This window comes from Platalea leucorodia, assembly GCF_965183815.1.
Source record: "Platalea leucorodia genome assembly, chromosome: 8".
In the NCBI taxonomy this organism is placed as follows: domain Eukaryota; kingdom Metazoa; phylum Chordata; class Aves; order Pelecaniformes; family Threskiornithidae; genus Platalea; species Platalea leucorodia.
The window spans coordinates 296,996-323,187 of record NC_138830.1 but is presented as its reverse complement, the minus strand read 5'-3'; the positions used below and the strand labels follow the sequence as shown (position 1 = coordinate 323,187).

General features: G+C 42.4%; 1 protein-coding gene across 1 annotated transcript in view; it reads right to left on the bottom strand.

The window, feature by feature from the left end:
- MCF2L2 (MCF.2 cell line derived transforming sequence-like 2) overlaps positions 1-26,192 on the bottom strand; it is a gene marked incomplete at both ends in the record, with an annotated part of 155,881 nt that overhangs the window by 26,474 nt on the left and 103,215 nt on the right. Inside the window, 7 exons of the mRNA XM_082319538.1 lie at positions 666-887; positions 5,657-5,782; positions 9,495-9,587; positions 10,097-10,189; positions 15,205-15,274; positions 16,574-16,689; positions 17,866-17,932. Coding sequence (XP_082175664.1) covers positions 666-887; positions 5,657-5,782; positions 9,495-9,587; positions 10,097-10,189; positions 15,205-15,274; positions 16,574-16,689; positions 17,866-17,932 — 787 coding nt within the window. The remainder of the gene's footprint in view (positions 1-665; positions 888-5,656; positions 5,783-9,494; positions 9,588-10,096; positions 10,190-15,204; positions 15,275-16,573; positions 16,690-17,865; positions 17,933-26,192) is intronic.

The following is a 26,192-nucleotide window of genomic DNA, read 5'->3' as shown; positions in this document are numbered from 1 at the left end:
CATGAATTACATATGTGAGTATATGAAATGTTTATATGAATTGGTTCACTCCTTGAACCAGGTTCTATTACAATTCCTGTCTGGTTACCCTGTAATAAGTTTGCAGCATTACACTTGATGACGCATGTTAGTTGTCTGACATCACAAGTGTCACAGCAATGTGCTTAAAGGGAAAATTTGGCCTGCTTGTGAATCTCATCTTAACAGAAAATGTTCTGACTCATATCTGTAAATGTCACTCTTGTCAATAAACGCACACTTCTACTGCACTGTGATTCATCTGTAGCTGTTATTGTCACAGAATATACCTGCTCAACTGATGTCAACAGTAAAACTCGCAACAGAACTGAACTTGGAGGATGCTTATAGGCAGAACAATGAGAGATGCACGTCCATTCAGTCTTTCTTCTCTTTATGGGATGCTGGGCAAGAGCACACAAGATGCCCATTTGTATCAAGTTGCAAAACCAAGGTTCATATCTGGAGTTGCAGGACATACGGCTCCGTCTGTCTCCAGATCAGAACTAAATGGGAGCTTTCATTTACTCAGGGTTGCAAGATAGCTCCAGAGATGTGTACCTTCTTCAAGTCTCCACAGGGAAATACCCCCGTGTTGTAAGACCACCAGATTTATTTCTCTCCCCCACCATTACCACATTTATTACCTTTAACGAATTTTTAAAGCTGTATGAAGCCGTCTTCTCATGGCCATCTGTGTTCTCCTCCCTTTTCTTGCAGAAAAGTAGCATCTTTGTATAGAGGAAGAGGTGTCTCTGCATCGGTTTGAATCTAGCCAAGTCCTTCACCTTGTTGTGCCCCTTCTTGTGGTCAGTCCACACATTGAAGGAACCTTGCATCAACAGCTTGCCGAGCTCACTGACATCCCCCTAGCAAGCAAGGAAAAGAGAGAGCCCACATCACATCCAAACTAGGATAATCACAGGCACAGTTCCTTTCCCCTAGCGGTGTTTAAGCTTCCAGGCAGAGGCATGTGCCCAGGCATCCCTTGTGTTGGAGAGTGGACATGTTACAGCTGGAACCCCATCTGCACGTCTCCTTGCTAAACTTGTGTGGTTTCTTCATATAACCATTAACCCATTGTTTTCCATGTCCATAATTCCCAGTTTGTCTCCCCATTCATAGTTAGTCTCTAAGGTCTGTCTCAGGACCTCTTTGGATCTGACACACAGGCTGTCCCCTCTGATGACCCCCAAGGAAGCATCTTCTGACAAGAACTGGGTTTCAAGACTCCTAACTCCAAGGCAGTTTCAAGGCCCAGTGCAGTCCAGATATCCAAGCAAAGGCCTTGGCTCTGAAAGCTCTAGGTTCAGTTTCTGCTCTGCTACGAGCTTCTTCTATCCCTGGGCAAAACCTTGAAAGACACTCAGATGTCTGAAGACACAGATTGGTGCCTAGAGGTATATAGGTGTGTAATTCCCTTCCACTGCAAAATAACCTTTAAAAGCTTTGTCAAAAGTTTCTCGCTCACCATCTGCAAACTATACAATGCTGCACAGCCGTGGGCAAAGAGGGAGTAAATGCATCAAGGAGCCATAAAAGCACCTGAGGGAGAGTGAAACTAAGCAGGAACCAGACCTTTTTGAGTTAAAGCCCTTGCCTGAGGACCCCTGATGGGTAAATACTTCAACTGATATAAATATTTGGCTCAGATGCCACCAGCACAAACATAGCACAGTTCAGTACTAAAGAGTGTAGCAATGTGAGGGTAGAGGACATGGCAACATCTATATGGCAATGGGCTTCAGTAAATAATGATAAACATAATTATCCTAGCAGCAAGTTTTTCTAAGAATGCTTTGTATAAGTTGAGGGAATAAGCTCAGTGCATTATTAAAGTACTTATTTTCAATATTTGTATGTTCAGTTGATTATAAGGTGAAGATGTTGGCTCCAAGTGGGGATGTCTGATTTCTTAAACTACAGATTGCAACTTGTTCTCCCTCTCACTCCCCGTCCTCTACCCTAGATCCAGCTGCAAAACCAGGGTTTGATTAGGTACTTTCCCACTCCATATCAGGGTATTATTAGACTCTCCAAAGCATTCAAAAAACCTCAGTAATTTCTATAATAGTCTCTCATCTCTAATATATAGAGTTGGATTTTTTATTTGTGCATACAGGACTGTGTGCGTTTGTACTTACATGTGCATTCGGGTGTAAGCTGCGAGCCTGTGAAAAGCATATTGATGAGATGTAAAGCTACATAAAAAACCCAAACAAACATATTTTCTACATAGTTCTGACAATGGTGAGAGGCTCCTGTCACTCCAGGCACCGTTCGATACGGCACTGAGATCCAGAAGCTCAGTTCAACTCTTGTGATAGGTCCGTCTCTTCAATCTTGGAGCTAGGACTGGGATTATAGCAAGTGAAATGGGAGGCTACCACCGCTGAGAGAAAGAGGACGGACAGGGATGGCAGTCTGCAGCAGTCCCACAAGACTTTGAATATTAGCCCACAAGCCCCGGACTCTCTCTTCAGTGTGGGCAGCAAAAAGAGAGGAGGACACTGTTTCTGGTAACTTGTGCCAGTGGACAGCAATATTTTGTCCTAAAGGAAGTTTATTTAAAATGGAGGATTTGATCACTATCTCAAATATCATTATTCCCTGTTAGAACAATACACTGTGTCTCATGTTTATGGAAGACAAGAGATGCATATGAATGGCTTAAGTGCTGCGTAACTCATGGACAAACTACCCAGGCCAGATTGTATATAAATGTTAGGATGATAATAGGAAGCATCTCTAAAACTGTTCTCCAAGCTTTACTCTACTTTTTTTGTGGCTTTGCCTAAAAATAAAAAAAAAACAAAACCAACCCCAAACTAACATGTTAGCAATTTCTTACACAAGAGTTCAGCTCCTCAAGTCTGCATATGCACGGGTCCAAGAAGCAGAATATCCTATGCAATTAGGAGCGTGCATCAGCTGCCACAAAACCGGCTTTTCTGCTTGCACAATGTCCTCCTCTGAAAGGTGTACTAGGCAAGTATTTCTATCATGCCTGGTGCAGTTTCATGAGCTGTGGGAGGTGTTTATTTGGCATCACAGCTGAGCACCTGGGACAGGTGGAACAGGGAGGAGAAATTATTGGGTTCATCCTCTTTCACACTTTCACCCCATTTAATAATCACGTAACAAACCATCTCAGGAATGCTGTCAGCATCAGGCTACACAGCAGCCATGTTCCACTTTGTCCTGCCTTTCGGTTCAGCTAACAAAGCAGAGGCAAAACTCTAGTCCTTGGAGCTACTACCTGGCATTTCATGGAAGGCTGGGAAATTCAAAAGTAGAAGGTGAAAAGGAACAGGAATGCTACGTTGAATTCCTGAGTACAAAACTACTGAGATTTGAAAGTGAGGAATAGGCAAAAGGATGACCTCAACATTTATATGGATAGGAATCTGGATAGATGCCCTCTGCTCAGGATAATATGTTACCTTTCTTGGAGCAGCTCTTCTGCCCGTCCCTTGCGGAACTGTTTAAAAACAAATTTTTGTAAAGCTTCTGTAACTACATACGTTTAAACTGGGAAACACAGGAGGAAAGCTGCCTTTCTCTTTGGGGATGAATCAGAACCAGGGGAAACTGGGGAAGTAAAAGACGCACTGTACCCATGAGCTTCCCATGCCCGTGTTGAGTGGTCCAAGTCTGCAATAATAATATCCAGGCTTTAAAGAGACTTTCTAATTTCTAAAAATGAATCTCTGAACACAAGCTTTGCCACTGGCTTTAAATAAAACAAAACAGCTTCCCAAGAGTAGGAAAATTAAAAGGAAAACTGATTACTAAAGTCAATCAGGTTTGTTTTCATTTTCAGGAGATACAAATAGGAATAAAACATGCAGAATTAAAATTATTTTACCATTCAGCTTTAGAGGTCCCAAGAGTTTTATCAGTAGCAGTTTAAACATATTTGGACAAATTCTCATCTGTAGTAAGTCACTTTAAACTGTTGGCTTGTCTCTGTACATTTAAATAAAATGTCTAGCTGACAATGCTTTTTGACACCCAATTACATCAGTATAAAATATTTCATTTTAAAACCAGTGTTTTCTTTTGTGTTACTGAAATTAAGATTTTTTTCAGTGAAGATTCAAAAATATATAGCATTTCTGCTCCATCAGAAGAGATATTAGTAGGGAATTCTTTAAGAGCTTTCAATGGCAGAAACAGTCAGATGCTGGATTGGCTTTGTATGTTGGAGAAATTAAAAAGCTAATGAACTATTCCTGTTCAGCCAACAAATCTGAATATAGTAGGCTTCTCCTACCGTGAGAAAACTTGGAAAAACTGAAAACTAGATGGAAATCATATCAAAAAGATACTGCTAATCTAAACTAAGCATGAAAACTTCATGCTATATTCTTAATCTGAACCCAGCTCTTGGTGCAAAGACATAGAGTGCAAGTCCCCACTGATCAATTCATAATGGCTGTAGCTCATAGCTGTGCAGAAGGCTGGGGTAAAGTGTATGCTTTACTTAAGTCTGTCAGGTTTGGCAGACCTAAGTTATGCTTAGGACCTGTGGTATTTCTCCGATCCACAGTCTATGTGTTTACTAATATCAACAAGGTGGCCACTGCTTCGCATTCAACCCAGTACAGCTACTGCAGGGTAAGAACTCATGTTCTCATTTCAAACGTAACGCACAATCCACAGGAGCATCTCCAACTGTGTAAAGCAGTGGGCATACAGCCGAGCAAGCAGTTAAATTAATTTATAAAATAATAAATAATGCTGACAGAGGGCATGGTTTCCTCTGCTACCAGATGCAGCACTTGCACAAAAGAGAGAACTATAGAAATTAAAACTCCTGAAGCCACTCCATCCTGCAAAACACAGAATAACCGTTCCCACCCAGACACAGCCAGCATAGACCCCAGCACTTTCTCAGGAAGTCCCATTCTGCACAAAACACTGGTTTTCTGGTGTCCAGACTAAACGCTGTTACTCCGATCTCACAATTCTTTGAGCCCAGCTTCTCAGGACATTTTTTTCCTTGACATTTGCACCCTGTGGCTATTTCAAAATGAGCAACCACATCACTCTCAGGCCTCATTTCGCCAGGCTTGTTTCTCCTTTATGTGTCAATCACTTCCACTTCTCATTTAAGGGCTCATTTCATGCAGGCAACACTAGTTCTTCAAAGTCACATGGCTTCAGTGGAGCTTCAGCAGAGAGATATATACATTTGTGGCCTTCGATTTGTATTGTCGCTGTTATTTCACATTTCAGATAATGAGTTTGCCAGTCACTGGGATGGATTCTATTACCCACTTTAAATGGAAGCCAAAAGATTTGGAAACATTTGAGTTGCATAGCAGTCACAAAGTTTCAGCATATTTCTTAAGTTACGTCTGGCACACTACCTCTCACCTACAAATGGGTTTGGGGTGTGATTACTCAGAAGGACTGCATTTGTCCCACTTCCTCCCCACATTCACACCCCCACCTCCACATGACAAGTACGTGGTGACCAAAACTACGTGTCAACAACATGCCACTGACTGGCATCATTCGAGAACGCGGCAGAGGCTCCTGCAAGGTGTACCAGCCATGGACACAGCACGATCAGTGATGAGAGGAACATCGGATGAGTCAAGACCAGAGTAAGAGCAAGAGCAAATAATACCTCATATCCTGTGATTGCTATCTGGTGCATGGAGTCATTTACTGATTTGATGATATCAAGCATTGTGGCCAGGGCCTCTTCCAATTCAGCAGTACCCTCTGAATTCTTGCTGCACTTCAGCATTTCCTGATTAAAAAAAAATATGAAAACTACTTGAAAACTTCTTATACCAGAAGCCACCATAAGACAATCCTCCCTGAAATTTGTGCTGCATAGACAAAGTAGCAGAACTATAAGGAAAACAAACAAACAGGACATTCACCAGGATTGTCACTGAGGATGTACATTTTGACCTTTTGGACATTTTCAAGTTTTGTGGGTTCATTTAAGGTGAGACAGGACCATTCTGACATACTTACAATGAACTTTTTGCATGTCGCAGAACTACATCCAGGTTTTTTTTACCTCACATCTGCTAGAAGAGAAACTCAATCTTAATATAATGATTTCAGGTGTTAGAGAATTCACCATTTCCCTTCGCAATTTTTTCCACAAGGTACTTACTACCACTGTTAAAAATACAAATTAATTTCTAGTCTGAATTGGCAGGTTTGATGTTCTACTCATCAGGTCTTAGTAAGCTCTTGTCAGGTAAAGAAATTCTGCATGGGAAGAAGTCACTGCCTGTGTAGATGCTTGTAGACTTATGGTCAAATCACCTCACAAATCCCTCTTCCTTAAATTAAATGAGACTTCTTTAATCTATAAGACAGGTTTTTCAGCTGTTACTTTTTTTGAGGGGGGAAATAGGCCAGATGATTAATAGTAATCTTCCCCACCTCATATTCTCTACCTCTGCACTACAATCTACAGATCTACATTTGCAAATTTGAAAACCTTTTTTGAGAGACAGTAGTTTTGAAGAACAATGCTGACCTCTAGCAAAGATTCATCAATTATATTCTGCTTGAAATAAGGGAAGTTATTCCATCCTCCAACCCTTGCACAAGGAACAAGAGACAAAGTTCTGGACAAGTTAAGCAGAATGTGCCCAAAGCAAAGAAACAAATAAAACCTTTTGAGGGCTCCATTTCTGTAATCACTTCACATACAGAGATCCTATTTAGAGTTCCAAATATTTAGGACCAACTACTTACATAGCCCAGTACAGTTCCTTACAAGGATGACTTTTCTTGTTTCTATATGTATATTTTGCTTGAAAAGTTCTAGTCATAGCTCAGGACTTAATTCTCTTCTTGTAAACAACGGTTATAACCTATGCAAATCCTGAAAGACACTAAAGTCTTCATTTTAAATGAAATTAACTGCCTTGCCTCTTGCTCCTCTGCCTACAGAAGAGCCCTGAACCTGATTCAGATGCACAGATTGTTTTTTCCCCACTGTATTGTGCAGAAAGCAGTTACTGCTAATGAGTATCCACCCGAGATCAGAATCAGACTCTACATCTTTGCTAAAAGCATCTAGGAAAGAAAAGGTTAACAGATACAGACCCACATATGGTTGGTACAGTCTTGAGAAGACATGAATCTCAAAGCAGCTGGAAGATCCCAATACTACACCACAGAATTTGAAACCAAAGCCAATCAGGATTCCTACTATTAAACAGAAAAAGTAAGATGACTGTAACCAAAAGTAGTAAGATAACTGATTACTGTCACATATAGTGACCTGTGATTTTGATGCTTGGAATCTGCATCCATTAATCAGCTGAAAGAGTAAGTTTATTGGTTGTTAATGAGACAATAGTTCCAGTGACAGAATTCAGAACCAAATAACCATTTTATTCATCATTATTGACCGGTCCCTGCCCTATATATCTACCAGTGAAATGAAAGAAGTGTTTGGCTGGATGCAATTTTCACTTCAGAAATGCAAGCTGTGAAGAAACTAAGAAATAAATTCTTGTAATAATAGTATCTCACTAAGAACTTTACAGTAAGCGAGTTTAGTTTTGTTTCCTTATGCTGACTACAATGTCAGCAGAAACTGTGCTCCAGAAATACACCTAGGAATGAATCAAGACTCTACTAACTTTAGAAATCTTCATTATAGTACAAACCAGATCCCTTCAGCAGGGGTGGCCACCGACATGGTTTTCACTCAGGTATATCATTTTCAGGCACATTTTGAGTTTGGAAATCATTTAATCCAAAAGCTGAGGCACTTATGTTCCTGCAAAGCAGGGCTGCGAAAAGGTAGTTCTTGCAAATCCCAAACAGCAGCAGTCTCTCCTCAAGTGCTTGTGTGACCAGGGCTTAGAAGGTAAAAGCAGGATGCATCCCTATAGTACCTGTTGCACAATTTCTAGGATGAGGATGGATCCCTGCTCTCTGTATAGTGAACATGCTGCTTTTCCATATTAGCTAAACTGATTGAAACCAGAGGGTTGCAATAATTGTGACCCAGAATTTAAAACTAGTCTGCCGATCACTCAAGGCACGCAGCTTCTCAGGCACTTGTTTCTTACCAGTTTTTCACTGACCCCCATTCTCCTACACTTTTAAATGCTCCTGCTGCCAGGGGAAGAGTGCACCATCTTCACAGATCTCATAATCCCTGACAAAGTAAATGTGCATGCCAATGTGTTGTTGCTGAGTACAAAACTGGTCTGACCAGCTTCAGCCCCAATGGCTGCAACCTGTTTTGCCTGAGAATTTTACTCCTTGATCTAATCTTGGTTTTATTTACAGTCGTATTTCAAATTAAATGTAGAATCTGGTTTACTCTTGCTCTTCTGAAGACCTTGACATTTCCTCCCTTGTCACAGAACAGTTTCAAGAACTAGAGCCAAATTTACTTCTGGGTTATGTTGATGTAAATCTACATCAGTGGAGTTGCATCCTTGTTAATATCCCCCGTCAATATTTGGATTCTACAGCTTTGTGCAAACAATAAACAGGTCACAGAAATACTGCACAAGCGAATGGTCAGCCAGATCCTCACATGGCTTAAACTGGCACCATTTGACCAGTGCCATGGTAGCTATTAGCAAATAAAATTGCAGCCTAAAATCTTCATTGCAAACGTCACACTAAATTTCATGACAGTACACAACACTACATTAAGTCCAGAGGCTTGAGAACAGCATGCAATTCACCTTCATGACCTTCCCATAAGGAAGGTCAGTAAATATTCTTTTTAAGAACTGAGATGAAGACAGAAATTTGAGCCACCATCTTCACAAAATGTCATTGGTTTGAGAGCATGTATTTCCTGTTGCCCAGTTCAGACCAGAATTTCAAGGATAGACCACTCACAGTTCCAACCAAATCGAGAGGGAAGTTCACATATTCATCCCATGGAAAAGTTACAGACAATTTGTTCCCATCTGGGTCTTTAAAATAGAAGCACCAAAAGGGAGTGGCTCCTTCTGAAAGGTTTGAGTCACAACCATGGGAAAATACCAGGTTCAGAGAGCTGAAGGAGTTTTGTTAAACAGGGACAGATGTCAGAGATAGGATTTAAAGCATCAATGTTCCTGTTTTCAAACTGTAAGACCATATACAGATCCAATAAAGCCAAATTCAATTTCTGTTTAAAGATAAATAAAACAATAAATAAGACAGTAAAATACTTACTATATAAAATATCTTACTTTATGTATCTATAGCAGGATATATATAATAACAACATACTCCTGCTGCTCAGTATAGAAGTATATAAGTACTGCTAAGTAATAGCAGTACTTATTCTGAAATAGAAGTTCTTTCTTTGACTGTTTGTTACCATTTTACAGCTTAGCATTACAAAGTATTCGCTGAAGAGGTGAGAGAGGATTTCTTTCCAGGTAGTCCTTCAGAAAACAATGCTGATATGCAATTCTGTAAGTAAAACAAGCTATGCATTGGAATTCTTTGCACCATCTTGGATAACTTACCTTTAACAGCAACTGGTACTTGGTGATTCTCTGGACTGGCTTTAAGAGATAAGCATCCAGCGAGAGCTTATGATCCAATTTACGCTGGCATTCCTGTAAGAGACAACAGGGAAGAAAAATACAATTGCTTCTTGAAGCACAGGCAAGACACAAAGATCATTATCATTTGGCCATCTGAAGGTTATATGTCTGTGAATTAATTGAGAGAGAAATTTGTTCCATCTGCATAGGAGTTTCCAGGTTACTCATGCCACAGTGAAAATATATCTAAACAGGAGCTAATGTTTACCCTCAATTTGATGTCGAAATCTGGCATGCCCTGCTCATGAGATTGCGATCATCTCGGGTTTGCAAGGAAGGCAGCGCTTCTTTGGTTTGGCTATAGCCTGAGGAGCCAGGCTCCTGCCCAGGAAATCTGCTGGCTACTCTCCCCACCCAGCCTCCTGGAGAGAGCACCCTGACCCACAGCCAGCACCTGCCGTCAGTATAAGCAGCGTGCAGAAAAGCCTGGGTATTTCTCTAAGGTTTCTAAAGAAAGAAGAGATGCAGAAGGAAAACAAGCTTTGATGGTCTTGTGCTGCTAGTCTGCAATGAAACTCCACCTGAAAAAAGATGCTGTCTCCACACTGTCTCCAGAGAGCTTCAGACCTTGGCTTGTTCTGACAGTATTTTTCATATATTTGGAGGTCTTCTTTCTGCAAGAAAAGGAGAGTTTAAGTAATGTAAGAAAAAAGAACAGCACATCTGCCTTGGGTCACACTTTTTCTTACCTTCCATCCTAACCCATGAAGTAATTAATTCATGGTGATAACTCTGTAGGTAAAAAATATACTGAAGCTCCCAAACTTGCTTTTTATTCCTGTAAAGTTAAATACACCTGAAAGTGAGATTTTTTTTCTCTCAGTTTTTGCACAAAGCAAGGAGACTGCAGACTGGAAGACATATAATCTAATTGCAAAACTGTTATCTTCCAGAGAGGGGAATAGATGGTTTGAAAACAAACAACAACAACAAAAAAACCAACCAACCAAACAAACAAAAAAAACATTAGAAATGTAAATCTTGTTAACAATACTGGCACAGACTGGTAATTGCTAAAAATACTCACCACTTAGCCAAGGTTTACATGTTCAAAACACTTGGAAGATAGTGTTAGCTCTCAATAGTACAAGGATGAATTAAAAAGTAGCAAGTTTGTCTTGTTGATGTCCTAGGCCAGGCAGGGGAAAGTGCTTAAACTCTGTCCTATCCAAATTAGAAGTGGGTGGATTCACTTGACCTCTGTTTACCTTTGACTACACTCCAGGTGATCTCACTGAAGTCCATGGCAAAAAATCTCACTGACTTCAGTGAAAACAAAGGCAATCTCTATAAAAGCCCAGCCCAGAGAGGTGTGTTTTAAGACTACATGGGGGGATGCAGCCAGACAGGCGTTCCTCTGCCAGGTTCTCGGCTCGCTAACTGTGCACCAGGTTGGCACAGGAGCCCTGCAGCCACGCGGCCGCGGAGCGGTGCCACGCGGGTTCCTGAGCAGGGCTGGCTGTGCCTGGCCAGCTGGGAGCCTCCCGTCTTGGTCTGCACCTATCCTGGTGGACGTCACCTCAGTGAATCCAAGACAGCGCCAGAAATAAATCTCAGGAATTCCCGGCTCTTGCCTCTGTGCTTTCAGCCCACTAGGCAGTGCCTATACACTCTTGGTTCAGGGAAAGCATTTTCTTTTGTATAGAGTTACTAGAATAAACCAGTATTGCTGCTGTCTTCCTGTATAGACCTATACTGGCATCACCCCGATGAATCAGATGTGAAAGCAGTGCAATGCCATGCAACACCTTGCTGTGGGAAGGATTATGCAATACAAAAAGCTCCGTTGCAACTCAGTGGAGTATTAATGGTGCTGTTTCAAAATAAGCACAGAGTTTTCTTCACACAAATGGAATTGTTTGCACATGTTGCCTTGGAGGGAAGTTAGCAGGGGGTAAAACCCACAAAACTAGAAGTAATAACAAAGCGTGATCAAGCATTACAATTTGTTCCTGGCCCACAGAAACCTGATTGGACTGGGCAAGAAGAACAGAGACAGTAACAGTCGAGAGCACTGTTAGGAGTAAGAGAAAAGTACCAATAAATTTAAATTAAAGAAAAGGTACAATATCAACAATTTACCAGTACTTTGTCATTGTGGAACTACCCTCTGCCAATGCAATCTACTCCTGCCTAAATCAGTGACACCTGCTCAGGCAGAAACGTACCTCTTTAAATACAGCTTTAAGTTTTGTAATACTGTAAGGAATAGGAAATTCCTGATGAAATTACTAGGATCAAGCTCTAAAATGCTAAGAAATAATTACTTGCCTAAGTACTCAAATCCCAGTTTTAAATGTTCCACACATCTCTATTTTCATATCCAGAGGTTCTGACCTCTCGCTGGTACTTTTACACCATGCCCATCTCTCCTGTAATGCTTTTCCTTTCCACAGTGATTTGCATCCTGAGATCTTTGCACGCTTTCATGCACATGGCATATATGCACAGTTCCAATTATCTTTTTGACGGCTAATTTATGAATAAATTTTGCTTCAGATTAGAATTTAGCCCTTTTATCCAACTCGCATTAGAATTTAGTTATTTTATCCAACTCGCAGGTTTCTGGTCAGCTGCTACAGTCCTTTCACAGATAGCTTCCTTTTCTAAATGCTTCTTTCTCCCTGAATGACCAAATGCCCCAGCTGCTGGCTCCTGTTAAATTCTTCTCTTTTTCCAAGGCTAGCAATATGAATAAGTAAACAGCGGTAATCCGCAGTGAGTCACTCCTGCCAGGCGCCTCACCTGGCACACGTTGGTAAGCGGTCTGACGCACCTTTTGTTTCTCCCTGGGCATTCTCGCCTCGGTTTGGTAAGCTTTCCTTCTTCCCAGCCCCATGTTGAGCAGGTCAGCCCAGAGCGTCCCTCTTGTTGCTGATAGAGCACGCGAAGACCCACCCTGCAAGGCGTTCAGTACACATCCCGCCCCTCTGAGCATCTCTGCAGTCCTTGCCACACAAAGCTTCAAGGAAGGTCAAGCATCTTGGTGATGGTATAATAGCTGCCATGTGGGCAAAGCTGAGCTGGCTTCCTTGTAATTCAGTCCCTATGGAGATCATGCCCTAACAAGATCAGGCCAAGTGGGAGGGAGGACAAGAGGGGCATTTCTGGCTCATCTTTCGCCTGATTCCGCTACCATGTTCCAGGAGAGAAGCCAGGGAGGAGAAATAGGCTGGGACTCCACAGACTGCTTCTGCCCTCACCTGAGAAGCAGGGTTCACATCCCTGGCGACAGCTGACCAGGTGGCACTGGTGGAGGTGGGAGAGCCCGTGGGGACATGGCAGAGGAATGGCTGGCAGGGGAGGGAGGGACTCAGGCACCAGGGTGTCCCGCTGCAGCTCTCGGGACGCTTTCAAGCAGCTCTGGAACTGGGGCTGAAAAGTCCCAGTGTGATCAGACAGGGTAATATTCTTCAAGTATGAATCTAAAAATCCGTCTGTTTCCAATCACAGGCCCACCACGATGTTGTGGCAAGACGGTTACACACATAAAAAGAAGGAGAAATGGAGAAGTGAATCTGCAACTATGCGAGGTTCCTCCCAGAACTCGGCATCACCTTGAACAGCAGCCGTTTCAGTTTCCCCCATGCCAAAGCAAGCACGGTCATAACTCACGGGGCAAGCCAGAAGCCTCTGCTCAGCAGGAAGGCATAAAAAGCTGCCAGATCATGGGGAAAACAAACACACAACCAGACTTTTGTTTGTGCTTCCTAAAGGCAGTCCAACAGAAACAACAAATTTCTGGACTTTATGTGGCTTCTAAAGACAGAACATAAGGGCAAGTTCTCAAATCAAAGGTGCTACTGTGCGAGCAGAGACATCTCAGGAGAGAGGCTTTTGCTTTCTTAGCGCGAAATTTGAAATAGGGAGAAAGCAAATGCATGATTTAACCTCATTCAATAGATTTACTGTTGTTTGACTAGGCCATAGAAACTGATAAGCAAAGGTGATGGAGGGACCAATTTTCGTTCACTTCACTCCTGAACTACAGCTTTAGTGCTGCTGATTTCATATTGGTAGAGTACTGAGGAGAACTGGGCTCAACAGCGGTTTTTACAGAGAGAGACATAAGCTACAATATTTAAACATGGAATTTGAACTTTCTGCAGAATTACAGGATTAATTCTGTATCAAGAATTTCTCTTTAGCTCCAAATCCAGGGATATTTGCAACACAGAGATTATTTTATGCTTCTTGGATTTCAAAGGTTTGCATTCTTCGAAGACCGTTTATCCTATTTTGCATAATGATTTCACCACAATATTTTCCTGCTCAGCGTCTGAATCTTAGGATAACAACATATTCCTTAGTAGTGTAATTTACTCAAGCTCTAAATGCTTTGCTGTTAAACAGAAAATAATACAGCAGACTCATCATTACATTTATACTCATAGAATGCTCTTCAGCCTGACCTGTTTGTAAATTGGGGGCCTACCCTTTGGAAGTATCACAAGTTCATAATACCCACTGAAATCTTAGAGATGTGGCAGTGCTCAACACCTCTGACAACTGGGGTATGTGTGTTTCATCCAAATCTGTCTGTGTTTCATACAGCACCTTGTTAAAAAAAGAAGATTCAACACGTGCTCTGGAAAAGCAGCAAACGCTAGATGTAGCATACAGTGGAAGCAGGAGGTACCTCTGACTACAGAGGAGAGGACAGATTTTCCCGTTTCTCATGCCTCTTCATTTCCCGTGCAAAACACAGGATCTTATTCAAGCAGTTTTGTCAGACTACGAAAATGGTAGCAACCCACCAAAACAGGTTTTTTCTTATTAGTAGGGCCTCTGAATGAGTGCTATATAAACAAGCACCTTTTGTCCTGTTACAGGAAACAGAACTAGTTCATGCTCATTGGGGAGACACACACACACATGCCTGGGAGCTCTCGGAGGAGAGAGTTGCAGAACTCAGGCACTGAAAGCCACAGGAAGCAAAGACACATGCCTTGACCAAAGCCACCACAGCCTGTTGGCTTTGGGCTTTCTCACAAACTGAGCTCGCTCTACTTTCAAACAAACAGCTAACCCTCACCACTTCATGTAAGTGGGGAGAATCCCACGTGGTTGTTGAATTATGTGAAGAAGTAAAGGAATCGACCTCACAGAGTCTTATGGAGCTGGTGGGGCTTCCCCACGCAAGGAAGGTGGGAGACTCTGCTGGACCAGTTCCAGAGGAGTAAGTCTCCTGAATGGGGCAGGGAAAAGAGAGATGAGCTAAGGCAGGAACGGGATGTACTGCCTGCACTCAGAGCAATCTGCTGCGATACTGTTCTCTGCTTACTCACAGTAGGGTGGTGTCTGGGATACATCAGACTGCTGGTATAGATTTGTCCGATATGAAAAGCACGTCAAACATTTGGATCACTGATTTTTTTTTTTTTTTTAACAAGGGATTAAAATACGTTGGTAAAACACTGGTAACAGATCTCTTCCTGTCAGTCAACCAGGTAAAGGTTCAGATTTCAGAATACACACTTGTTAACTGTGGCTTAATTTGGGAATATCTGCTTCTGTGAGTTTCCCTCCTTCACAAAAGCAATCAGAGTGAAATGATAGGAGTAAATCTCTAAGTACTATAGGATAAGACCATAGATATTCATACAAACCTGCAAAAGGATTTACTTACTCTTTTCAAAAAGCATCGGGCAAGAAGCTCGGGGTTTTCAATACAATTTTCTATCTCCTTAAGGAAAATCCTGAGAGGGAGAAAGGAAAGCAAACAGTAACGTAACATCGCACTCGCACTGTGTGCTAGCTTCTGTGTAAATGCAGCTTAAAGCCTACGTTTTTGTAGTAAGAGGATTCACTGGGGAAGGTAACAATTCTGACACACAAAGAAATATATTATATATATATTTTAGAAAAATGGGATGTGGTTCACAGCTGATTGCCTGAGTCACCAATATTATCATGTTTTCATCTGCTCACAAGCATCTGATACATCTGGTTCCTCTGGCTGTTGAGATTTGTTTCCAATATGTAGCCCAAACACCTGCTTCCCACTTGGTTATAAGGATTTTTCAGAGCAGCTAGAAAAGACAGAAAAGCTCTGTCAGATGCAGTTGCTTAATCAGCAAGCAGTGAAAATATGGGATGTAGTCCAAGGGCTTCTGCAGTGGCAGTCAATGCACTAAGCCTTTAGGGAAAGACAGACCAGGCCTGCAAAGGGAGGGGAACGTCATGCTCCAAATGGAAGACACATTCTTTCAAAATAATACGTAAACTGGAAAAGAACTTTTCTACTATGTATCAACTACTCTGGCATAATTTTTAAACTTGCAAAAGAGGGATTTTTAAATTTATTTTGTTCAACTGTTTGTTACATCTTACAGGCAATTATTATCCAAAAGAATTCCTAAATTCTCACTTTGGCTACAGCCAGTTTTACTTAATCAAGGCTAGGAAAAGCAGGAATTTTACAGAAGTAGCCCTAAGCTTTGTGCTTTGAAAGAGGATCGAAAAGAGGTTAATCTCCTTCATAATTGGTATTGTGTAGTTATGGGCACTAGATCACCTTGTCCACACTGTGGACGAGGCTTCTGGAAAGGTTTATGATCATGTGAAGGATAAAATTCCTTAAGTGCTATCAACTATATCATGTCTTCTGATGTGATAACAGAAATATAGGACAAATAAGCTGAACACTAAGAAAACTTCCTCACGGAGGAGTTTTACCAGAGAAGGAACATCAGGATTTAGTCCTGTGACATCTCCCAGTGTACCAAGGGAGGTGGTAAAATACTCGCCACAAGGGACATTCAAAATGGATAATGCCAGGGGAAATCACTAGTAAATGCACAAAAGGGTATAATCTTTCACAAAAAAGATTACATAGATGATCTCAGAGGTGTTCTCCACACATGGGTTTTATAGGACACCCCCAGAGGCCAAGTGAGGATGACTTTTCCCGCTTGTGTATGTGTGAGTATGCCAAAGCACCCCACGCGAAGGGAGCAGAAATGCCCGTAGCCCCCGAGGACGCAGCTCCCACGTGCCTGTTGTGGAATTCGTAGATCTCTGGGAGGTTCCCAAACAGAATTTCCTTCTTGTTCTGGAGTGCAGATGGAATCAGATGTACTAAACTGGGATTGTCCATTTCTGAGGCATACCCCTGCAAAGAGTGGAAAATAAAACCGGGTTGTTTTTACCAGGGAAGAAGTACCGTGTCCGAGACACTGAAAAGCCCCAAAGCCTATGTGCTTTTTGTTCTCAGCAGAGCATACAAAGGCTCCCCCTGTGCCAGCTTCTTTGCTTCTATTTCTGATGCTTCTATTTTTCCCCAGAGCTTTTACCCCTGATTGATAGCTGTGCAAACACATTTTTAAGCACAAATGGACAGATTACTGGATTAACAAAAAAGATGAAATGCTGTCCCTAGGATTCAAAAGCCATTTTCGTCATGTAGGGATGGAAACTGCTAAGTTTAATAGACACATATCTCTCTGCTACACTGCTTCATTGCAAAAGTGTTAGTTTGGATTTATTTGTTGAGCTGTGGTATTTGGATTGATTATTTGGTTGTTTCTTGTAGAAACTGGACTGTGTATCTTCAATAAAAACTTTGAGAGAACATTCTGAGTGCAGATTTGAAACTCCAGAGTAATATATCAATTATCAGAGCTGTCAGCTCCCACAGGTCAAATCAGAGAAAGAAGCAACCACACGGCTGTAAAAAGAAACTACTCAGTCCTTCAAGTCTCACCCAAACGCAAGCATGGTTGAGCGCTACTCAGCCTCCGTCCTCCCACAGACTAGGGACCTCAGGCTCCACACACACAGCGTATGCTGGTAACCTACGAGTTTCCAAAGCTCAAGAGTTATATTTGCAGTGCGAGCTGCTCTTTTCTGTGTTCAGACACTGCATGGGACAATGAACAAGGGAGGGAAGAGGGCCTTCCTTTTTCTCAATCATTTTCCAAACCTACACTCTCAGAAATTTAGTGTCTGGCCCCATGGAAATCAAGGGCACTGTTTCTGAGGCTTATTGAGGGTATTTTGAAAAGGCACATTATTAACTATTCCTCTGTCCGTAACTTTGAGAACCATGCAACTTTTATCATTCTGTGGGCTGGGGTCAGAAAAGATGCCTCTTCCTTTAAGCCCTGAGGAAAGATGTTCAAAACTCCCCTCTCGTTTTCTGCCTGCGAGGCTGCGCTAGCTTGCTAACAGAGCCGGTGTGCTCTAAACAGGAGGTGGGAGGTGAGAGCGCTCAGCCCACAGCAGACGTGCACCCGCAGTGGTGACTGAGAGGTGAAGCACCAGAAGTCATTTCGGAGGAGTTTCTTACCTCTATTATACTTTGAAGTTCTTCTACATAAACCCGTTCTGTTTCTATCAGTTCATTGATTATGTGGCTAAAAGACAAGAAAGGTGGAGAGTTATAGTGTTCACCAACAGTTCGACAAAGCACACATGAAAGAAGAAACGGTATTCTTTGCATATTCCTGTTTATGCCTCTGACTACGCAAAAAAAAAAAACCTCCAGAGGCCATTTCTCCATACTTCAATATTGTGCCTTGCTGATAAGCTTAAAAGTCCTAAATATCCCTTGGACTATTATTTTTTCAGCTCATTTTAAACTTCATCTTGTTTGCTTCTGTAATTTTTATACTTACAAATCTGAATTAAAAGATTAAAAATGCCCCAGAAGGCAAACAAAAAAGGTTTCTTCTTCTAATAATAACTAACAATACTCAATAAAAGGGGATTATATTTCCCAAGGCTATGTTACATTTCCGTTTTGCTTTCTTTTATAAAATAAACAAAATTGGTGATTAGGCTTCCTTTCTTTAATACATTGCAAAACCAGGCAACAGGATGATGTCAGAAGTCTGAAAACATGAAAGTAAATTAGAGTAAAATATTTATACTATATTTTGGATGTTTCATTTCTAATATTAGTTCAATGCTCCTAGGTAACTTGGAGACATATATCTTGAAGACACCTGATTTATTTCACAGAAACACGAGTGTAACCAATTCACTTTTGGACAAATAACTGATTAGATTTTAAAATAAAATCGCATTAAATCCCTCAACTTTTTTTATGCATCAGTTGTCCCATATTCTCAAGAAAATGTTCTCTTTCGTACTCTTACAAACAAAGTTTCCCGGGTAGCTCTTCCAGAGGTTTGAGCAGTTTCTCCAAGTAGAAGAGGACTCACGCCCAGTATTCCCTTCCTGGGCCGCGCTTCGCGAGCGTCTGTAACCACGCGGCTACAGCAAGCAAACCCGCAGCACCAGGACACTCGGGAGCGACGTCCAGAGGAACTGGAGTACGGCCAGCCGCAAGCAGCACGCAGCCTGAGGCTGGTAAAGCGCAGGCAGCTATTGGCATCCATACCAGCACGTGCGTTTGTCCAATATCTCCCTGCGCATACGCTAGGGTAAGGATGAAATCAGTGACGGCTAGAAGGAAGAAAAATATCGTATGCTTGGAGACGCCTCTACCTCAGGAACTACCTGCCACTTTACACATACAACCGGTACCGTTAATCCCAGGTTTTCCCCTGGAAATGTACTCGCCTAGCATGCTACCGACCAGCCAGACACCAGGGTCTGCCTGGAGGGTAGCCTGCACAGTAAATGCTACAGGAACCATGTTTTTTGGCAAAAATACAGATTTCTGGTATTTTGGTAAAAAGCTCTCCAAGAGATTGGAGGAGATAGATAGATGGAAGTCGTCTCCTCTGCTGCCTAGTGCCAGGAGCTTGAAGCATCTCAGGGCTGCTTTCCAGAGGAAAATACAAAGACTGGAAAGTCACTTCTATCGCTCCTGCTGGGAAGTCTGCTCTGCCTGTCTCTGGTTACCTGTTTTTTATATATCACACAACAGTCATGTAATCAGCCAGACCACATTAGCCCTTTATATCATGAACCATATTTATAGTGTTGCATCCACCGTAAGGGGATTTTGTCATTCTCCACATTTTTTAGGATGGCCTTTTTGAGATTAATAAATCAATCCCACTTCTGATAAAGCCTCCTTTAAATGGTTTGGCCAGGCATTTGAAAGTAAAATACTCACATTTCAGGCAGCTTGAAATGCAAAAGCACTGACTAAAACCTTACTAGGTTACGAAAACAGATTCATTGATTTGCTTCAGATTTACCCAGTCGTTTTCAAGGCAATATGGTTTTGCAGGCTGGGTGGGGACCACGTACTCTAGTCTCATAGGCTATTACTGCTTTATGGACCACTGCTTGAGAAACATTGTAAATACTGAGAAAACTGTAAATACCTTCAACTGACCCATAATGTTTCAAATTTTGTTATAAAATAACTAGAATTTCATAGGTATCTTGCCTTAAGGCCTTAAGTAAAGACAAAATTGCAGTGTCTACCACAAGGTAGGGAAATGGGTCAGGGCTGTACCCTGCACACTCCAGGAGTGCCGGTTCCTATTAGTTAACCTCCACATTGATCTCAAATTGAGCTATTTATGCACAGGAAAGCTGCATCTAGCAATAGGGGGAAATGGTATCACCCTTCATGCCTAAGCAATACTATCGAACAAACATGGGTGCAAAGGGATTCTGCACTGCTATGCATGATCTCATCAAGCCAAGCCGTGTTGGACTCTAACCCATGTAAGAGCTCTGTCCATTTTTCCCTGAACTTGCACACCTCTGAGCTGGAAAATATGTTTGGGGTATGCTCAGAGTACTGGATTTCTCCTCATGAGACAGATACATATGCCACCTTAATGCACCTTCATGAGAATTGCACAGTCAAGGGCCTAAGGGACCATTCGTCCAAAAAAATTATTTTACAATCATTAGCACTTGCTTTTACAGCTGACTGAAACAAATGAAACTTTTACGGTTAAATATGCCTTTCCTTTCCACAGCTACCGAAGTTACTGCGCAGACCAGACGCAAAGGAGGACAAGCGGGTTGCTACTGTTCTAGCACCGCTACCACCTGCAGCGCCGAAAAGAAATCATGAGGACAAGGCACAACTTGTTTCTGGAGTCAAAAACTTAGGCTGGCTATCAGAGTGAACTAACATACCTCACCGAGCTCAAGCCACTAATGATTACCAAGCTACAACGCAAACTCTAGTGGCAGAAACTTGTTGAATCAGACAGATGTTTGGTGGTCACTCTCTACTTCAGACAAGTAGTGCAAACTACATTTGTCACTCTGGCTATCATCAGGTTCAGTAGAGAAAACTGGAGACTCAGTTGCCCAGGTAGGCAGCTAATAGTCAATACAATAAAACAGACATATGCAAGTATAATTTCCTATGCAAACTTGATATTTGCATTGGCACGACAGCGTGGCCGTAGAAACCGCGCATACATCCTACCTGTGCACACAGCCATGGCCTTTGCAATGATACACAGAAACATTTTAACTTTTAGCACTCCTCAGAGCCAAAGGATGGTTATGTTCTTGGTTCCCTCGGTGGACCTAAGAACTACTGCTCCACACTTATTTCATGAATTGTTCCATCAGTTATAAGTTTTGAAATAGCATCTTTAACTTCAGCTCTAACCTCAATTTATTTTAAGGAAACCTCAAATTCTGTTTATTATTTCTGTTCTCCAGATCCAGAAGACCTAAAATTTCGTGTTGCAGCAATTGGAACTTCACGAGGTTCATTTAACGCTTACAATTCACATTTCCAAAGAGCTGCTGCATTGTTTAAAGAAACGTAACAGAGCAGGTGTGACAAAGTCATCAGAGAAACTTAATGTGTTTAAGTTTTCAATTAATTTTAAGTTCATCTAACTGCGTGTTTACCTGCAAACAAGACATAGATCTTCCAGATGTTATTTAGTCTGTTACCTAACAGATTACGTCAGGACTGACTCTGAAGCAAGCCCAACACTTAGCTGACAATTACACCTGAAAAGCAAATTATTAGTCCGTAGGTTTCCTAGTAACTGTCATAAACAAACAACAGTGTGGTGCCTGTCAAAAGCACAACTCAAAGTAATCCAGTAAGTAGAAGAGAGGCCTTTAGGTTATTTTACTATCCAGCTTTCTATGAAAGATGAAGCAAAAATGAATTCTTTTAATCTTTCCTGCATCCTAGTTTAACATAGAGTACCAGCTCTGGAATCCCCATTGTAAGAAATCTGTTTTTTCAATTGATTTGCTAATCCTAATTTTGTTTGGAAACATTGCCCACTCAGGGCATCAAAAAACCCGATCACATATGAGGAATGTTTTATTAGAGGAAGTTCTGTGGGGCTGCTAAGGTACTGCCATCGTAGTTATGCGGGTGTCATAAAATCTAACACAATTCTTTAAGAAGATTTGATGTTATTATTTAACTTAATTCTATATGTAGATTTATACTAAGAGTAAATGCTTTAGCTTTTTAAGTGTTATGACAAACTTGTCTAGCTAACCCTTTCACTCCTTGCAAAGGCGGTGTTAGCCATTTTATCATCTCGCTTTCGATGACGGCGAAAGAGACAAAACCATGATGGCATTCCTTCAGCTCCTGGTTAGAGTTCAGGAGCTTCCTATCTCTAAACCCCGCGTCTGTACATAAAGGGTAGTTATTTTCCAATACTTCTCCACAGTGAGACAGCAGGATTTGCTGCCTAAATAAAACTTTCACTGCACAGTTTTTTGGGTGGGTTCTTTGTTGTTCTTCTTCTTTTGGTTTTAACTGCAGTCTTTTTCCAGCCACAAATTGTGTCCACATGAAAAAAGAGGAATTTGACCAAGCATCCAGCATTCTGTCAGAGTCAGCACACATGCTTTAGAGCTGGTTTTACACTTGCTTCTTAGTACCCATGGCCAAGCACATCCCTGGGATTTCCTACTTGGAACACAGGAGCTGCACGCTGAAGGCTCCCGCCGTCCCCAGAGCAGAATGCCTCTGACGCTTCGGCAGCGAGCTGGTGGGTGCAAATTCTGTCCCCAGGGCTGCCACTGGCTGCATGATATCATCCGTCCATCTATCTATCTGTGCCCATCCCACAGTCTCCAGCTGTTATTTTACATGTTTACAACACTGTTCGTCTGGAAGTGTTATTCTGTATTTCTTTCTCTAACAGGGCCAGTGCTGCAGCAGCCACCAGGAACGCTCAGCACAAACCCATCAGAAAAGAGCCTCCCCTAGCTCCAGTGCTCCCAGAGTAACTTACCTGAATTGCTCTCCAAATAATATCCACAGCAGCCAAATCTCAAACGTTACCGGTTGTTGCATATGAATCACTCTCTTGTCAAACTATTAACAATATAAAGCTGTGCACTTGGTCAAGGGCCTTCCACAGACCTTAGAATTGCCCCCACAAAGATGCAATGTAAGAACAGTAAATCAAAGAGCTACATAAATGTGTCTTGCTGCTGCAGGGGAAAGCGTTGAGAGAGTATAAAGGAGATGATACTTTTACGCTCACTGTGTGAGCGTGCTAGGTTGGTAAATGATGAAGTAGAGAGCTCACTACATGGCACAAGGGATTTAATGGCATTTGAGGTAGTCTAACGGCCTAGAAAACTGGTAGTGACATAATCTGATTTATATCAAGTCATGAGGGGCGAAATGTGAAATGCTCACTATCTCTTCCCGGACGTCCTGCGGCAGCGAGGGTAACTCAGCGTCCTGTCATGTTTAAGGAGAATGCGAGGCAGCAATTGCCAGGACTATTGTCACAGGCAGTGCTTCCAGCTCCCTTTTTCCCTTGTCTGGTCTCAACAAGCACGACGAGGTTAGAAGTCATTTCTGGCGAACAGCTACATCATAAGTCCTCTTCACATCGTCCAACATTTGAACAAAGCTAACGTTGCAAATGCAAACATTCACTGTTTCTAAAGAGAAAGGATATTGGCCTGTAGATAAGAATTAAGACAAATGCAGCTAATCCATTGTCTTTCTAACTGCTAAGAAGAAAGTACAGGCACCAGCGTTCAGCCTAATGTTTCTGTCAATAATATCAGAAATTAAACAAAAGGTGAAACAGTGAAGGAATGAAGAAGCATATCAGAAAAATGAAGAATATAAGCTAATCAATGGCAGACCAGAAATACGGGCCCTTACTGTATTTAGAGTTTTAAACTTAGCTCATGGTTCTTTCAGTCTCTCTCTTTTTTTCTGTGCCCATGTCCCAACTACATATAGCAAAGTTTCAAGCAGATTTCTACCAGCTTCCAAGGACTTTTCTCCAGCCTCCAGTGCTGCCACACACACCGCTCACTAGCCTAAATCACTGCCCTGGTTTTGGCTGGGGTAGAGTTAATTTTCCTCCCAGTAGCTGACACAGTGCTGTGTTTTGGGTTTAGGATGAGACTGATGTCGCTAACCCCCTGATGTTTCAGTTGCTGCTCAGCAGTGCTTACACCAGTCAAGGGCTTTCCAGCTCCCCATGCCCTGCCCGGTGCACAAGGAGCTGGGAGGGGGCACAGCCGGGGGGGCTGTCCCAGACTGGCCCAAGGGCTATTCCATACCCTGTGGCATCATGCCCAGTATAGGAACTGGGGGGAGGTGTCTGGGGGGCAGCAATTGCTGCTCAGGAACAGGATGGGTAGTGTTTGGTGGGTGGTGAGCGGTTGCATCACTTGTTTTTTCCTGGGTTTTGTTTCTCTCTCTGTTTTTGTTGTTTTCCTTTTCATGACAATATTTTTTATTATTATATTACATTATACTATATTATTTTATTTTATTTCACTTTCTTTTATTTTATTTCAATCATGAAACCGTTCTTATCTCAACGCATGAGTTTTCCTACTTCCACCCTTCCGATTCTCCCCCTTCCCACCGGGAGGGGGGTGAGCGAGCGGCTGGGTGGGCTCAGCTGCCGGCTGGGGTTAAACCCCGACAGTCAGCAGACTGCTCCCTTGGGGGAGCAGCAGATGCAGCACAGATATATCTGCCATCCCACCTGCTTTTGTATTAGCTTTCCCCTTCACAGAGAAACATGAAAACAGGAGATGGAGCCAGGAGGGACCACCTGAAACCTTGCCCTTGGTGCTAAGGGACTGGTCATGGTTTGGCTAGTAAGTATGAGAACGTGCATCCTACAACGAGGCTCGCTGCAGCTGGCTGTGTCCGAGAGGATTCGGAGGTCATGTCAGAATAGAAGCGGTTTGCAGCCTCGACTTTGGGCTCAGCGTTGTGATTACAGGAAAGACCCAACCAGTCCCCTTGGTGACTGGGAAGTGGAGAAAAACAGGGGCAACTGGGATGTGTGAGGTAAAGGGCGGGGGAGATCTTCCACACTCCATTGTCCCTTCATTTCAGAGACATTTTACAAGAATATGAACTTTGGGTGGCAGCATTCCAAAGACAACAGAACTCTGATTTGGCTGCAGTTTATGGGCAGCTCTCACAAGGATAGTTCCTCGCCACGATCATTCCCAAGTAAGCAGGCCATCTCAGCACGGATGGTGAAGGATTAGGCATCTGCCCTGAAGGTCTAAAGTTTCCATGGAGTCTGAGAAATCCCCAAGATCCTATCTGTAGGCATCCTTGTTGCCAGTAAACATGCATTCCACTGGATTATACTTGCTCCTTCCCCAAAGAAACAAAGAGACTCACCAAATTAGAAGAGTTGCAAAGGTGGAATATTCTGGCCCCAATAATACCTGACCCACTAGCTTTCCTGGTGTGGAAACAGTGATGTAAAATGCTGCTCAGGAGAGCAAGGCCAGCTTTCCCTCTGTGGAGGGAGTTTACTACGTGTCCTAGGAGAGACAGCTCAGCCACCACTAACCTGGCAAAGCACTCTGTATGGCAGGGCCTTTGCTGCTACCGTAACTTGGCAGAATTCGGGTGTGGCTGTGGCAGGGAGAGATCACACACAGGCCCGCTGATGTGATGTTGTCAGATGTTCCTCCAGCAAAGGAAACTTCTTGTTATGGGAAACAGTTAAAACGCATGTGCTAGCTCACATTTCTTTGAATTATTGATGTGGGTCTCTAATGAAACATCATGGCCTTGGTTACGCTAAAACCACATTTTCCACAGGTGTGACTTCCCACCAGTTTCCTTTGGGCAGGTCATTCTTGCTTTGGCAACCATGACATCTTGTGGCCCTGCAGCACTACCAAGATCTCACACACTGAGCCAGTTTCCACCTGAAATGACTCCCAGCTTTGAGAGGCACCGCAGTGCCAGCACAATAAGGATGATAAGAAAGGAGAAAGTAATAGGAAAACTACTTCTACTTTGTCATTAGTGCTCTCTCTGACCTCTGGCAAGTCAGTCGTGCCATGCTGAAGTGAAGAAAAAAATGATTGCATAAAGGATTCTCTCCAACAGGGGCGAGAATGTAGGAGCTGCAAAGGACAGCAAAGCATTGGGAAGAGACTTGTTTTTAGCCAAGGCTACAAGTGAAGCCTTGAAACTGAGGTAAAAGCTGGCATTAATTAGCACCCCTTCACTTGTAGTGGTGCATTTGTCATCTGTCACTGCCTGTGCTGACATTTAGACCAAATGTGGCTATTTATATTGCTTTGGACTCTGCAAATAGCAACTACCAATGTTGTTAACCAAGTATAAACTAATCCTGCACTGCGTTGCCTTGTTGCAACAAAACTTTGTCAATAGGTATTTATATAAACTGGCTGCTTCTGGTAACTGAGAGCACACTACTAGGAAGGTCCTCACCACAATGACAATAAAGAAGACATGTACCAGCCCATTATATATTT